This window comes from Pteropus medius, unplaced genomic scaffold, assembly GCF_902729225.1.
Source record: "Pteropus medius unplaced genomic scaffold, Ma_sr-lr_union100, whole genome shotgun sequence".
Lineage (NCBI taxonomy): Eukaryota > Metazoa > Chordata > Mammalia > Chiroptera > Pteropodidae > Pteropus > Pteropus medius.
Window position 1 is genome coordinate 510,818 of NW_024344434.1, and position 12,053 is coordinate 522,870.

A 12,053-nucleotide genomic window follows, 5' to 3' on the forward strand; every position below is an offset into this window, starting at 1 on the left:
TGACCACATGGCTCCTGGGAATGACCACTGCGCCTTCCAGGATATATGGCGTATGACCAATGAGGTTCTTAAACTTTCAAAATGCCTCTTACTCCCAAATTCACACCAAACGTACTAAAATGCACACCAAAACCTGTGGTGCTGCTTCTGTTCACTCCTTGGTGTTCCTATTAACTGATCTAACGATGCATTTGAAGAGAGGAATAGGCCCGCATGTAGGCATTACACTTCCGAGAAACTGAGACAGCTCGTAAAACCGTGTTTCACAAAAGCTTTATTTGTGGTCACATCTACAGTTGTCATTTCGGAATACTAACAACTCACAGTTCAGTGCAGTGCTTCTAACACAAGTCATATAAAACCGTGGGATACATTGAATGAATAGTGCACGTGATATAAAAATAAATTATACTTTAAAAGTTACTGCAGAGCTTTACACATATAAAAAGTAAATTCGAAATAGTTAGTGAGGTCCTCATAACTATCTATCATATCCAGATATGAAGATAAAAAGAGCAAGGACTCTGTGCTAAGACACCTCTCTGATAAAGAGAAATCCTGGGAAGTGACGGAATTATTGTCTCAAGCATGTAATAAAGAGACATACGGATCTTCTCCTGGAAATATTCATGGCTCTATCATCACATTAACACAGCGGAGTTGGGCCCAGAGCCCATTTCTATAATCCAGACAAATCTCTTCAGCCTGGGGGCTGATAGGTAAGAAAAGCTTCCAACTTCCTCTTGATCATTCAAGAACCAGAGTATTTAAATTTTTGAGAGGGAAAAAGACAAATAATATAGAAATGCACATTCTTCAGTCTGCAAAAGATTCCAACTTTCTAAGTAAGTACAAGGCTAGGGCAAGATTAATCGGAAACTGGTGAGGAGACCTCACAAAGACTGTCTGAGAGCTGGGCACTCACGACTGCATCTTGTCCGTGTATGACGGAGGCTGCCCACGTCTAGAAATGGCAGGTGCCCCCAAGTGACAGACGACGCTGCAGAACCTATCTGAATACCTGTGTAACTTGCCAGGGGACCACCCTACTAATCTAGAAATCTTGAGATCGAGAATCAGCACCTATTTTTATAAATAAAGCTTTACTGGAACACAGCCATGCCCCAGCATATACTAGTACTGTCTAGGCTGCTTTTGCACTGCCACAGCGGAGCCGAGTAGTAAAGTATTAACTATCTCTGCCCTTTACAGGAAGTTTGCTGACCCCTGCTGTAAAATGAGAAGACAAGACTTTGCTTCTCAAGACCTTCAGTTATAGAAAAAAATTAAAGATTTTTCTCTATGTAAGTGACTGCCAAGTAGTTCTGCTCTAACACCTGAGCTTTCATTTTGGGCCTTATCTCAGAGAAGACAGAGGCCACAATTTTAGTTAGAAGTGAGAAGCATAAGAGGACGAGCAGACAAGATGGAAGAACAACCCAGGGCTTTCATCCTGGATTGTCCAAAGAACATCTGTGCTTATGCAAAAGCTGATGAAAAAAAAGTTAGTAGACAATAAGAAATATTTTTTTAAAGAATTTTTCTTAAAACAACATGAACATTTAAGGAAAGCTGCTAAAGGTACATCTAAATTTATCAAGGTTAAAGGAACCTAATCATTCTTTTGTACATTAGTGTTTCCACAAGGGCAGGAATGGAAGACCAACCAGTCCTTCCCATGTATACTACTGACAAATAGTAAGAAGTAGGATTTCATTGATTACAAGTTCTGAAGAAGAGTCTAGGGCAGAAAGCTGAAACCTACCAATCTCATTTTACACCGCCATGCCAACTCTCCCTTCCCCTACCAGGGCTGGAAAGTGGCCTGATTTGAGGTTCATGTCCTTTCTGCTCCCCCAAGGCCCGCAGCACTCCAGCTACTACAGGGCGCTGTGCTAAGTGTTCTCACAGCAAACTATTAGAAAGTGGAGGCAGCAACACCCCTCAGACCAATGAGGCAATGGCAAGAGGACAAAGGAAGCGCTTGCCTAAAATCCGCTCACAGTCATAAGTCCTATCATCGTTGTTAATGAGTTACCAGAGCAAAATCTGGTCCTGGAAAATCGGGAAAGTAACCACTGAGTAGGTGAGCCTGTGGCTAAGGCAGCGTTCTGTTAGTTTTTGCTGACCTGGGTCTTATCTCAGCTGTAAATCCCCTCCAAGCTGCCTTCCAATGGAAGAATGCTATCAGCTTTCTAGCTGGAGTGCTGAAATAAACTATTATTCTTGCTCTTTTCAAACATGTTCTCACTACTCCTAATTAAACATTGCCAATATTTCTTTTTAGCTCTATTGTACTTTTGCATGGGAACCTCATCTAAATATAGAAAAACTTCCTGCCCAACCAGGTCATTTTGAATAGCAAGTAGAGCTATTTTATCTCATCTGAGGATCAGACCTTTACTTAGTTTATCAGATGGTTTAGATGTGCAGGTGGATTCTAATCTTTGGAATGCGGTCCTATGACCTGAAGGTCACCCGCCTGTAGTGCTTCCACAGCTGTCCCTCTTTCCGCTTCAGTGTAACCAGCCTGCCTTCTTATCCAGTATCATCTCAAATCTCCCTCTGCTAGCATCCCTTACTGCCCTTACTGACTCATGCATGCTTCTCTCTCTTCATAGACTTTTCCCCTTCCCCGACATGTTAAGATATCCTCAGCTCTGCCCCTCCCTCCTCTCCATTCGCAGATGAGCAGAACAAGATGAGTGTTACAGCAGCTCTGCAATGGCACCAGCAGCAGATATGACAGGAAAGGTATACTTGACAGGTACCTAATTTGTCAGGGCTAATCCATCATTAAAGTATTAATTTCCATATTTATCACTTCATGTCAGGACTTGAGATGAAATTTCCCTTTAACTTGAGATTCAAATGAACTTTAAGAAAGTCCCTATTGATATTGTGACTGGCAAGGTTACAGAATATTTTTAACAATACCTAAATTTTAGAAAGTTTAAAATGAGGATGAGAAATTTAGGCCTCCCAAGTTAGTAATGCCTTAACTGTTCTGTGGTTGGAAGCACAACTTTAACCTTGCAGTACATTTAGGGTTGTTGGTACACTGAAAATTTGATGTCCAGTCCAACATGTCGTGGGTCAAACCCCTGGTTCTAGGTGTCACTTACAGCTGCAAGAAAATTTGTTTTACAATTGAGAATTGGCAAGAGCTCCACCAATGAAATTCACAAGCTTAGCATAATGGCTAAGGGGAGCAGCCAGCAAGAAGTGCTAACTTTTTTTCCTTCAGCAAAACTGTTTCGTGCAAAAGTGGTTTCCAACCTCTACAGCTCTCTGGGAAACGATGCAGATTAAAATTCCTGAGCTTTCCGGTCAGACACTAGTGTGTGTTTGCCTGAGCATGATTATGCTACAGGGAGCCCAGGATAGTCTAAACCAAGGAGTTTTAAAGATCATAAACTGGATGGTCTTTTATACTGAGCAGCATAAATGAGCACTTAGTTACATCCACATCACAGGGCAGAAAACTAAAAAACAAATTCCAGGAGATATAGTTTTAATATCAGTCCTTGACAACAGGGATTAACAACGACTTTTCCAACATTGTTTCCACATCATCCTCATTCCCAACAGCAACTGAGGTTTACCTTATGCATTCAAAAGCTTTAAAGATAAAGCAGTATCTGGATGTTGGGATTGCAGGTGGTTATTTTTATACTTTTCTCTATTTTCTTTAATGAGCAAACACTACTTTAGCATCTAGAATTTTTTGTACAGAATAAAAGTGATGAGGAAATTCTAGACAACTTTTAAAACTAACATAAAATTTCTAATGTAATGTGAGATGAGTTCTTTCAGTGTGTTGTATATAGTTTCAGACAAGGCAGGTGTTCAAAACACAAAATCGACCCTACCCGATTCCCCATTTCTGTCCTGGCATGTTTATTTCGTTCAGTTTATAAGCTCTAAATTTATTCAGCTTATGTTAAAAAGAAATAGAGCCTATGTCCCAACAGGAACCAATACGAAGCAGTGACAGCCCCAGAGACTACTGTGCTGCTCCTTCATTACCTGAGTCTGTGGAGGCCTGCATTCCCCATCTGGCTAAGGAAGAAGTGTGGGGGCCTGAGGTAAATGCCTCAGGGTTTCTTCAACCTACTGTTGCCCTTTCCAAGCTGAAAAGTTGCAGAATATGTGTGGTGCATGTGAGTGCTCCCTGTGGGAAAGCAGGGCTAAAAATATGACAGGCAATTGACTTCTCCATAGGTCTTCTCAAGGTTTTTCTTACCTTGATGTAAACCTGAAGCATTAAGATAGCCAGTCTAGTAAGAAGTCAAAAGTATAAGTGATATTTGAAAATCCTCTGTATTCTAAACTTCTCTTTAGTAATTCTTGCAAAAAACCTAGCACTTAATCTACCTATATAATTGTCTTCATTATTTTCATAAATTTCTGATTTCCAGGTAATGCATGGAAAGCGCAATTTCTCTAACAGGCATTCAGGTCAAGGACACTCACCCTGATACTAGAGAGACAAATAACATTCAATAGGCTGGTGACTACCAGAGACGGCCATCATGGAGACATTATGAACAATTATAACCACTAGGTGGAGCCAAGAGTTTGAAGGAAACCACGGGGAAAGTAATTCCCTTATTTCAGGAATTTAAAACTTTAATAAAATTAAAGAAAGTAAAAGACCAGATATCTTCATTTGGGAAAATATGCAGTGTAATTATACCCTTCCAGTTGGACGGAAAATGTAGCTGTTTTTTCATGGAGTCGAAGTCGAATCTAGGAGAACTTTTTTACCCAATGTGTTAAAGACGAGCTCCTGAATCCAACAGGTTTCAGTAGAAACTGATTCCAGGATGGACTGCTGGAGAGTGCTAGGCATTCCAGTTACAGGTAGGGAGGAGGCGATCCCTTAGAGCTCAGTTGTCAGTAAACACTTCTGCTTCAAGATGGCTTCTTCGGCCAAAGTTGGTGCAGAACTGAAAGGAAGTAAGAATGGGTTATTCAGTGAAGCCATTTGCGATGAAAGCAACATACACTTCTCCACAAGTGCCACAGAGAGCATGTTGAGAGTAAATTATAGGCCTAAATGACTATGTTGCAATACCTAATTCAGCAGTGAAGTATTCCACAGAGGGAATTTTCTAGCTAACTGATGTGTATTTCATCTTGAAATGAAATCTAAAGATATCAACTTCCCTTACTTCCTTGGATAAAATATACCAGACACTTAACCATTTCTTAGTGAGTTAAGGTTATTATTATGAATACTGAGTATAGTGCTGAGCATGACAGTAACCTGCTTAGGAAATACCAAGGTAAGTAGGCTGTTCTGTGCTTCTTTACGTAGACTCAGATGGTGGTGTTTAAGCTCCTGTACCAGTTAATCTGCTTTGTTAGAGCTATGTGAAAAATAAAAGTATATGGGCTTTGCATGAAGGCCCAAAAGTTTCTGCTGTAGGTGAAGAGTATGAATTTAGATGCAAGGATGTAAGGACATCTCTTTTGGTTTCAAAGAAACTTCGTATCAAAATATATAGTGAAAAAAACATCGCTGACCATTGAACAACATGGGAGTTAGGGAATGCTGACACCTGCATAATTGAAAATCTTGTATATAACTTTTGACTCCCCAACAACTTAACTACAGCCCCGCAGTATCCATGAGGGGTTGGTTCCAGGACCCCTGTGGATACCAAAATCCGCAGATGCTCAAATCCCTCATGTAAAATACTGCAGAACAATGCATATAGTTGGCCCTCTGCATATGTGGATTCTCAGTCCTAGATGGAAAATACTGTTTTCTATCCATGGTTGGTTGAATTGGGGATACAAAACCTGGGAGATACAAAGGGCTGACTGTGTATTTATTGAAAACAATCCAAGTATAAAGTAGACCCATGCAGTTCAAACCTGTGTTGTTGAAGGGTCAACTGTAGTTTAAAATGTCAAAAGTATTAACAAAATTTATAAAAGAAACAGCGGTCATTTGCACCACCCTTTCCATGTCTACTACCTAAAGACACTTTCAAGTTTTTTTTCCTGGTATTTTTCCTTCACTTTTCTGTACCTTTGGTTCTCTAAGTATAGTCCCTAGAATCTGTTATAAATGCTGATTCTTAGACACCACTCCAGGTATACTGAATCAGAGACTCTGGGGGCAGAGCCCAGTAACCCATTTTAACAAGCCCTCCAGCTGATTCTCATGTACAACTAACAACAGTACTAACTGTTCTAAGTGATATATTTCTCCAATGACCTCCTACTATAAATCATGAAAGATTAACGTTTTTACACTCCACTCACCAGCCCTACAATTCTTCATTTTTAACTTTTCAATGGTTATGTGAACAATTTTGATCATGTTAATATTCCATGTTTGTTGTAATCATGTAAATATTTTCACAACTATTAGTATATTGTGGGTTTTTTTGTATAGTTTGTGTCCTCTGGACTCAACAACTGCCTCATTTTTTGTTGTAAACTGCTTGCCCAGTTTTCTATACTTGTTTCTAATTTATTCCTAACTTCAAAGATAGAAACATGGATCTCTTCTCAGTACATTCGGGCATGCCATGTAATTTTTAAAAATGAGTGGGCCATGTGTTTTTTTTCCTTGGCAATATCCTTCCTGGAACTCTTTATCCTCTTTGAATCTTTACGGCATGCTTCCTAGACCTACTGAGCAGCTGCCACCTTGGAAATTCTCTTCACCTTCCTCCTGGTAAATTCCTGCACTTCTCTATTTCCTGGGTCCCATGTCGTCTTCTTTCTTGGATAATCATCTCGTTTTGATGGAATGAACACATACTCCAATAAATAGCTTCCTAAGGAAGGCTGCATGAGAAGTGTATACTTTAGAGAAACTCTGTATTTTTTCTGCTCTCACATTTCATTGATAGTTTGGATATAAAACTAGGTGAAACATGATTTTCCTCAAGAATTCTGAAAGCATTGCTCCATTATCTTCTTGCTTTTAGAATGATGCTGTCATTCTTGATTTCCAATCCTTTGTATGTACTCTACCCACCCACCCCCCGCCTGCCCAGAAGACTTATATCCTCTCTTAACTTTGATATTCTGAAATTTCATGATGTTCCTTGGTATTGTCTATTTTCACTCTCTGTGCTGGGTACTCAGTAGGTACTAGTTTTAATCTAAAAACTCAAGTACTTCTGGGAAATCGTGATTCCCTAACAATTTCTCACTTTCATTTACTCTATTCTTTCTGGATCTCTGATGATTCACATATTAGACTTCCTACACTGATCATCAAATTTTCTTTTCTCTCCCAGTTATCATCTTTTTGTCCTAGTTTTTGGGACATTTCCTTAATCTTATCTTCCATGCATTCTTAGGATTTTGTTTTTTTAACATGATTAATTATTTCTAAAAATACTTTTTCTGTTCCTTTGCTTTTTAACTTCCTTTTATTGCACAGATGTACTGTCTTCTGCCTTATGATACAATTGTTTTGTTAAGTTTTTGATACTCACATTGCCTTATTTCCTCCTTTTTTAGTTTACCTGTTTTGGTCTTTCCTCAAACATCTGATAACCTTTGGCTCTCTTCATATTTAAGAGAAGCACTGGAATGCTGTTTAGAAACTGTACATATGGGCAAAAGTTATAAATTAATGGACTTCCAGGTAGAATTATTAGGTAAATTTCTTGGCAATTTAATCAGAGGATCCCTCAGCCATAAGAAGAGATAAAATACTGCCATTTGCAACAACATGGATGGATCTTGAAATATTCATACTAAGCAAAATAAGCCAGACAGAAAAAGTTGAAAATCACATGATATCACTTATATGTGGGATTTAAACCCAAAAGCAACAAATGAACAGGACAAACGAACAGGTACTCATGGACACAGACTATAGACTAGTGATTACCAGAGGGTAGAGGGTAGTGGAGGAGGAGGGAGGAAGATGGGGTGAAAGCGGTCAAATATAGGGGGGTAGGGGGATGGTGAAGTGGGTAAAGGAGATCAAATATATGGTAGCTGAAGGAAACTGGACTTTGGGTAGTAAACATACAATAGGAAATACAAATGTGAAATCATAATGTACACCTGAAAATTATATAATTGTATTAATCGATGATACCCCAATAAACTTAATTAAAAAAAATAAAATAAAATAAAGGGAGAAAAAAACACTGAAAAAAAATAATCATCAGGGAATCCACAAACATTAATCCTACAGGCCTTTCTCTTTGGTTTGTCAGTTTCTGTAAAGAATAATGCTCTTAATTTCTCACCTGAGACATTTATACTTGGCCAACGGCACTCTGGAAACTGAAAAAAGAAGGAAGGTTGGATGTCTCACCCTTTAGTTTGTGGACTTTGAATTAACCTTCTTGTTTTCAGTTTGGAGGCTTACTCTAAACAAACTCCCAAATCCACAACCTCTCTGGCCCAGCTCCTCCAGAGGGAAATCTCCAGAATCATGTACACACCCGATAGAAATACAAATATATGTCCCTTAAAAGACATGTATAAGAATGTTTATAGCAGCTGTATTCATAATAGTCCAAGCTGAAAACTTGCCAAAAGCCCATTAGCAGTCAACTAGATAAATACTAGATTAGAGCAACAAGTCCTTGTTCTTAGTCCCACCTGTACCCCTAACCTCACAAATATCTGGTACCTCCAATTCCTGAGCCTCTCCAGAGTTCTGCAATGTGACTTGGCTTGCTTTTTATTTTCTCAGTTCCTACCCTCCTCCCTTTTCAGGTTTAGATTTCAGTTTTCTTTTCTCAGCTAAATTGCTTACTACTTACCATTTATCTACTTTCAAAACTTGTTGAGGTTTCTCGTTTGCTCTTATCTCCTCTCTTGTTCTTTGTCCTTGTGATTTTATACATTTAAATAAAATTTTACAGAGAGAATATCCAAAGTAAATCTAAATTTGTAAAGATGCAATCCAGTCATCATTTTTAAAAAACATTTTATTGAGTAGAACATAGATATATTGAAGTACATAAATCATGAGTTTACAGCTTGATAATTTTTTGCAAATTGAACACACCTTTGTAATCGGCATGTAGATCAAAAAACAGAAAATTATGAGCACTCCAAAAGTCCCTTTTGAGCTCCCTTCTAGTCACTAACCACGTCAAAGATAACCCTTATTTTGATCTCTAAGAGTTGTGCCTCTTTTTGAACTTTATTTTGCTAACATTATGGTAAGGAGATGCTATGATGATCCCCAAAGATCTCCACGTCCTGGATTTACACTCTTACGCAATTTCCTCCCCTTGAGCATGGGTAGAGCTTGTGATTTGCTTTAATCAAGAGAATACAGCAAAGCCTGCTTGCAGACTCTACTGCCTTCTTGGTTTACTAGCTTTGATGAAGTAAGAAGTTATTGTGGAGAGGTCTGTGTGGCAACAACTGGAGGTAGCCTCAAGCCAATAGCCAGCTAAAAACGGAGAAGCTCAGTTTAACAGCCCTTTGGAAACTGAATTCTGCCAACAACCACAACTGGAGACCCTTCTCCAGTTGAGTCTTCAAATGAGAACCTAGCCTTGGCCACCACCCCGATTGTAGCCTGTGAGAACTTCTGGAGCAGAAGACTCAGGAACACTGTGTCAGATTCCTGTCCCACAGGAAATAAGATTATAAATGCGTGTTGTTTTAAAATGCTAAAGTTGTGATAATTTGTTATACAACAACGAATAACTAATATAAATATGTTTATAGATTTGTCTGTATTGCCATACTGCAGTTATAGTTTGTTAATTTTCACTGCTCTAGTCTAGCATTTAGTTGACTACTAATGGGCTTTTGTCAAGTTTTCAGTTTGGACTATTATGAATACAGCTACTATAAAAAGTCTTGTACATGTCTTTTGATGGACATATATTTGCATTTCTATTGAGTGTGTACAGAAGAAGAGAATCACTGAAATACTGGGTAAGTTTGGCTTTAGTAAATACTGCCAAACCTATTTCCAACATGGTTATTCCGATTTACGGAATTCCAGTTGTCCCATATCTTTATCAACACTTGGTGCTATGTGTCTTCTTTACATTTTAGCCATTCTGGTGGTATGTAGTGGTATCACATGGTGGTTTGAATTTGTATTCCTCAATGACTAGTCAAGTTGCATACTGTCTTATATACTTATTGGCCATCTGGATATTCTCTTGTGAACTGTGGAGTCAAGTCTTTTGCCAATTTTCTTATTGAGATGTCTTTTTCTTATTGATTTATAAGAGCTCTTTATATACACTGGATATGAGTCCTTTGTTGGGGGCAGTGAGAGGAAGGGACAGAGGGAAAGAGAGACAGAAACAGATGGAAGGAGAACATACAAATAGTTTCTCTTACTCTGTGCCTAAGATTTTGAGCTCTTGAAATTATATCTTTTGATGAACAGAAGTTCCTGATATAATCCAAGCTATAATTTTTTTCTTGTATAATTAAAGCTTTTTGTGACCTGTTTAAAAATATCTCAGCCTTTATTCAAGGCCTCAAGGATGTTCACTTATATTTTCTTCTAAAAGCTTTATTATTTGACATTTCATATTTAGATCTGCAATACATCTAGAAAGGATTTTTTTTGTATGATATGAGGTTGGGTCAAGATTTTCCTCTCCCAAATTTTAAAACACTTATTCCTAAAGATATATGTAGCCCTATGTACATTGTAGCTTTATTTATGCTAGCCAAGACATGGAAACAACCTAAATGACCTTTGACTAATGACTGAATAAAGAAGATGAAATACTACTCAGCCATAAAAAGCTGAAATGTTGCTATTTGCGACAACATCGATGAATCTTGAGAGTTATCATGCTAAGTGAAATAAGTCTGACAGAAAAGGACAAGCACCATATGATTTCATTCATATGTGGGATATGAAACAAAATGCAACAAACAAAACAAACTCATAGATACACACAAAAGAATAGTGGTTACCAGAGAGGAAGAAGAGTGTGGGAGGATGAAGAGGATAAAGGGGGTCAAATATATGGTGACAGAAGGAGACTAGATTTTGGGCAGTGAGTACACAATGAAATATACAGATCTTGTATTATAAAGTTGTACTACTGAAATTTAGATAATGTTATTAACCAATACTACCCCAATAAATTTAATTAAAATTAAAAAATTTTTTTCTGCCTGGATATTTAACTTGTCCAGCTGATTTACTAAAAGACCATCCTTTCCCCAGAACACTAAACCATCAATTTTTCATAAATCAGGTAACTGTATATATGTGGGTTTGCTTCTGGACTCTATTCTGCTCCACTGATTTATTTACTTCTCATTTTTTTTTGAAGTTATAATTGACATATAACATTATATTAATTTCAGGTATACTACTTGTCATTTTCTTATCTCTTTTATTCCTTTATGACTACTTTGCTTTGGGGAGGAGTGGGGAGATAAGCTCTTCTTTCATCTGTAATTTTTGAGTCCTTAAGAACTCATATTTTATTGTATAAACTCAATTACAAAGCATTATCACCTGGTCCTCTGCACATAATCTCTATTTTTATCATGGCAATTATTGGGCATGTAAATATTTAGAAAAATAATCTATTAAATTTATATAAAGTGCTATTTGACAACTACATGTGAATTCTCCAAGTCAGGTCCTATGTCTGTTTAATGCTATCATCAGTGCCAGATAAAATCAATGCCTGGTACTTAATAGACATTCAATAAGGGTGTGCTGAATGAATAATTATATTAAAGACTGTGGAGCTAAAAGAGCTAATGTTAAAATGAAACTATAAATTTCTTTTAAGTTAATCATCTCAATCATTTTTCCTTTCTAATTAGGAAAGCATTTACTTCAATTGACCCACATTTTCAACACTGGGAAGACATAAGAAATACCAGACACAATTAGGAAAAAATCTGAGGTGATAAAGGCAATTACAAATTTTTTGCAAAATAAGCACAGTTTTGGTCCTAACAACTAAAACAACATGCTGAAAAAGTACATGCTGAATAAAAGCTCTTTTGAGTCCAATTTCTGTTCGCTGCAAGTGCTATGTTGAAATGAGTGTAGGACAGATTTTAGTAAAGGCTGTCTCAGAGCCTCACCTTGGGAATCTCCT

General features: G+C 37.7%; 1 protein-coding gene across 4 annotated transcripts in view; it reads right to left on the bottom strand.

Moving 5' to 3' along the window:
- Nucleotides 1–256: 256 nt before the first annotated feature.
- The window catches only part of EPB41L5 (erythrocyte membrane protein band 4.1 like 5), a 137,870-nt gene continuing 126,073 nt past the window's right edge, over nucleotides 257–12,053 (bottom strand). For all 4 annotated transcript variants that reach the window (XM_039872648.1, XM_039872649.1, XM_039872647.1 and 1 more), the window contains one exon: nucleotides 257–4,952. In XM_039872648.1, the coding sequence (XP_039728582.1) occupies nucleotides 4,886–4,952 (67 nt within the window). In that variant the 3' untranslated portion in view covers nucleotides 257–4,885. The remainder of the gene's footprint in view (nucleotides 4,953–12,053) is intronic.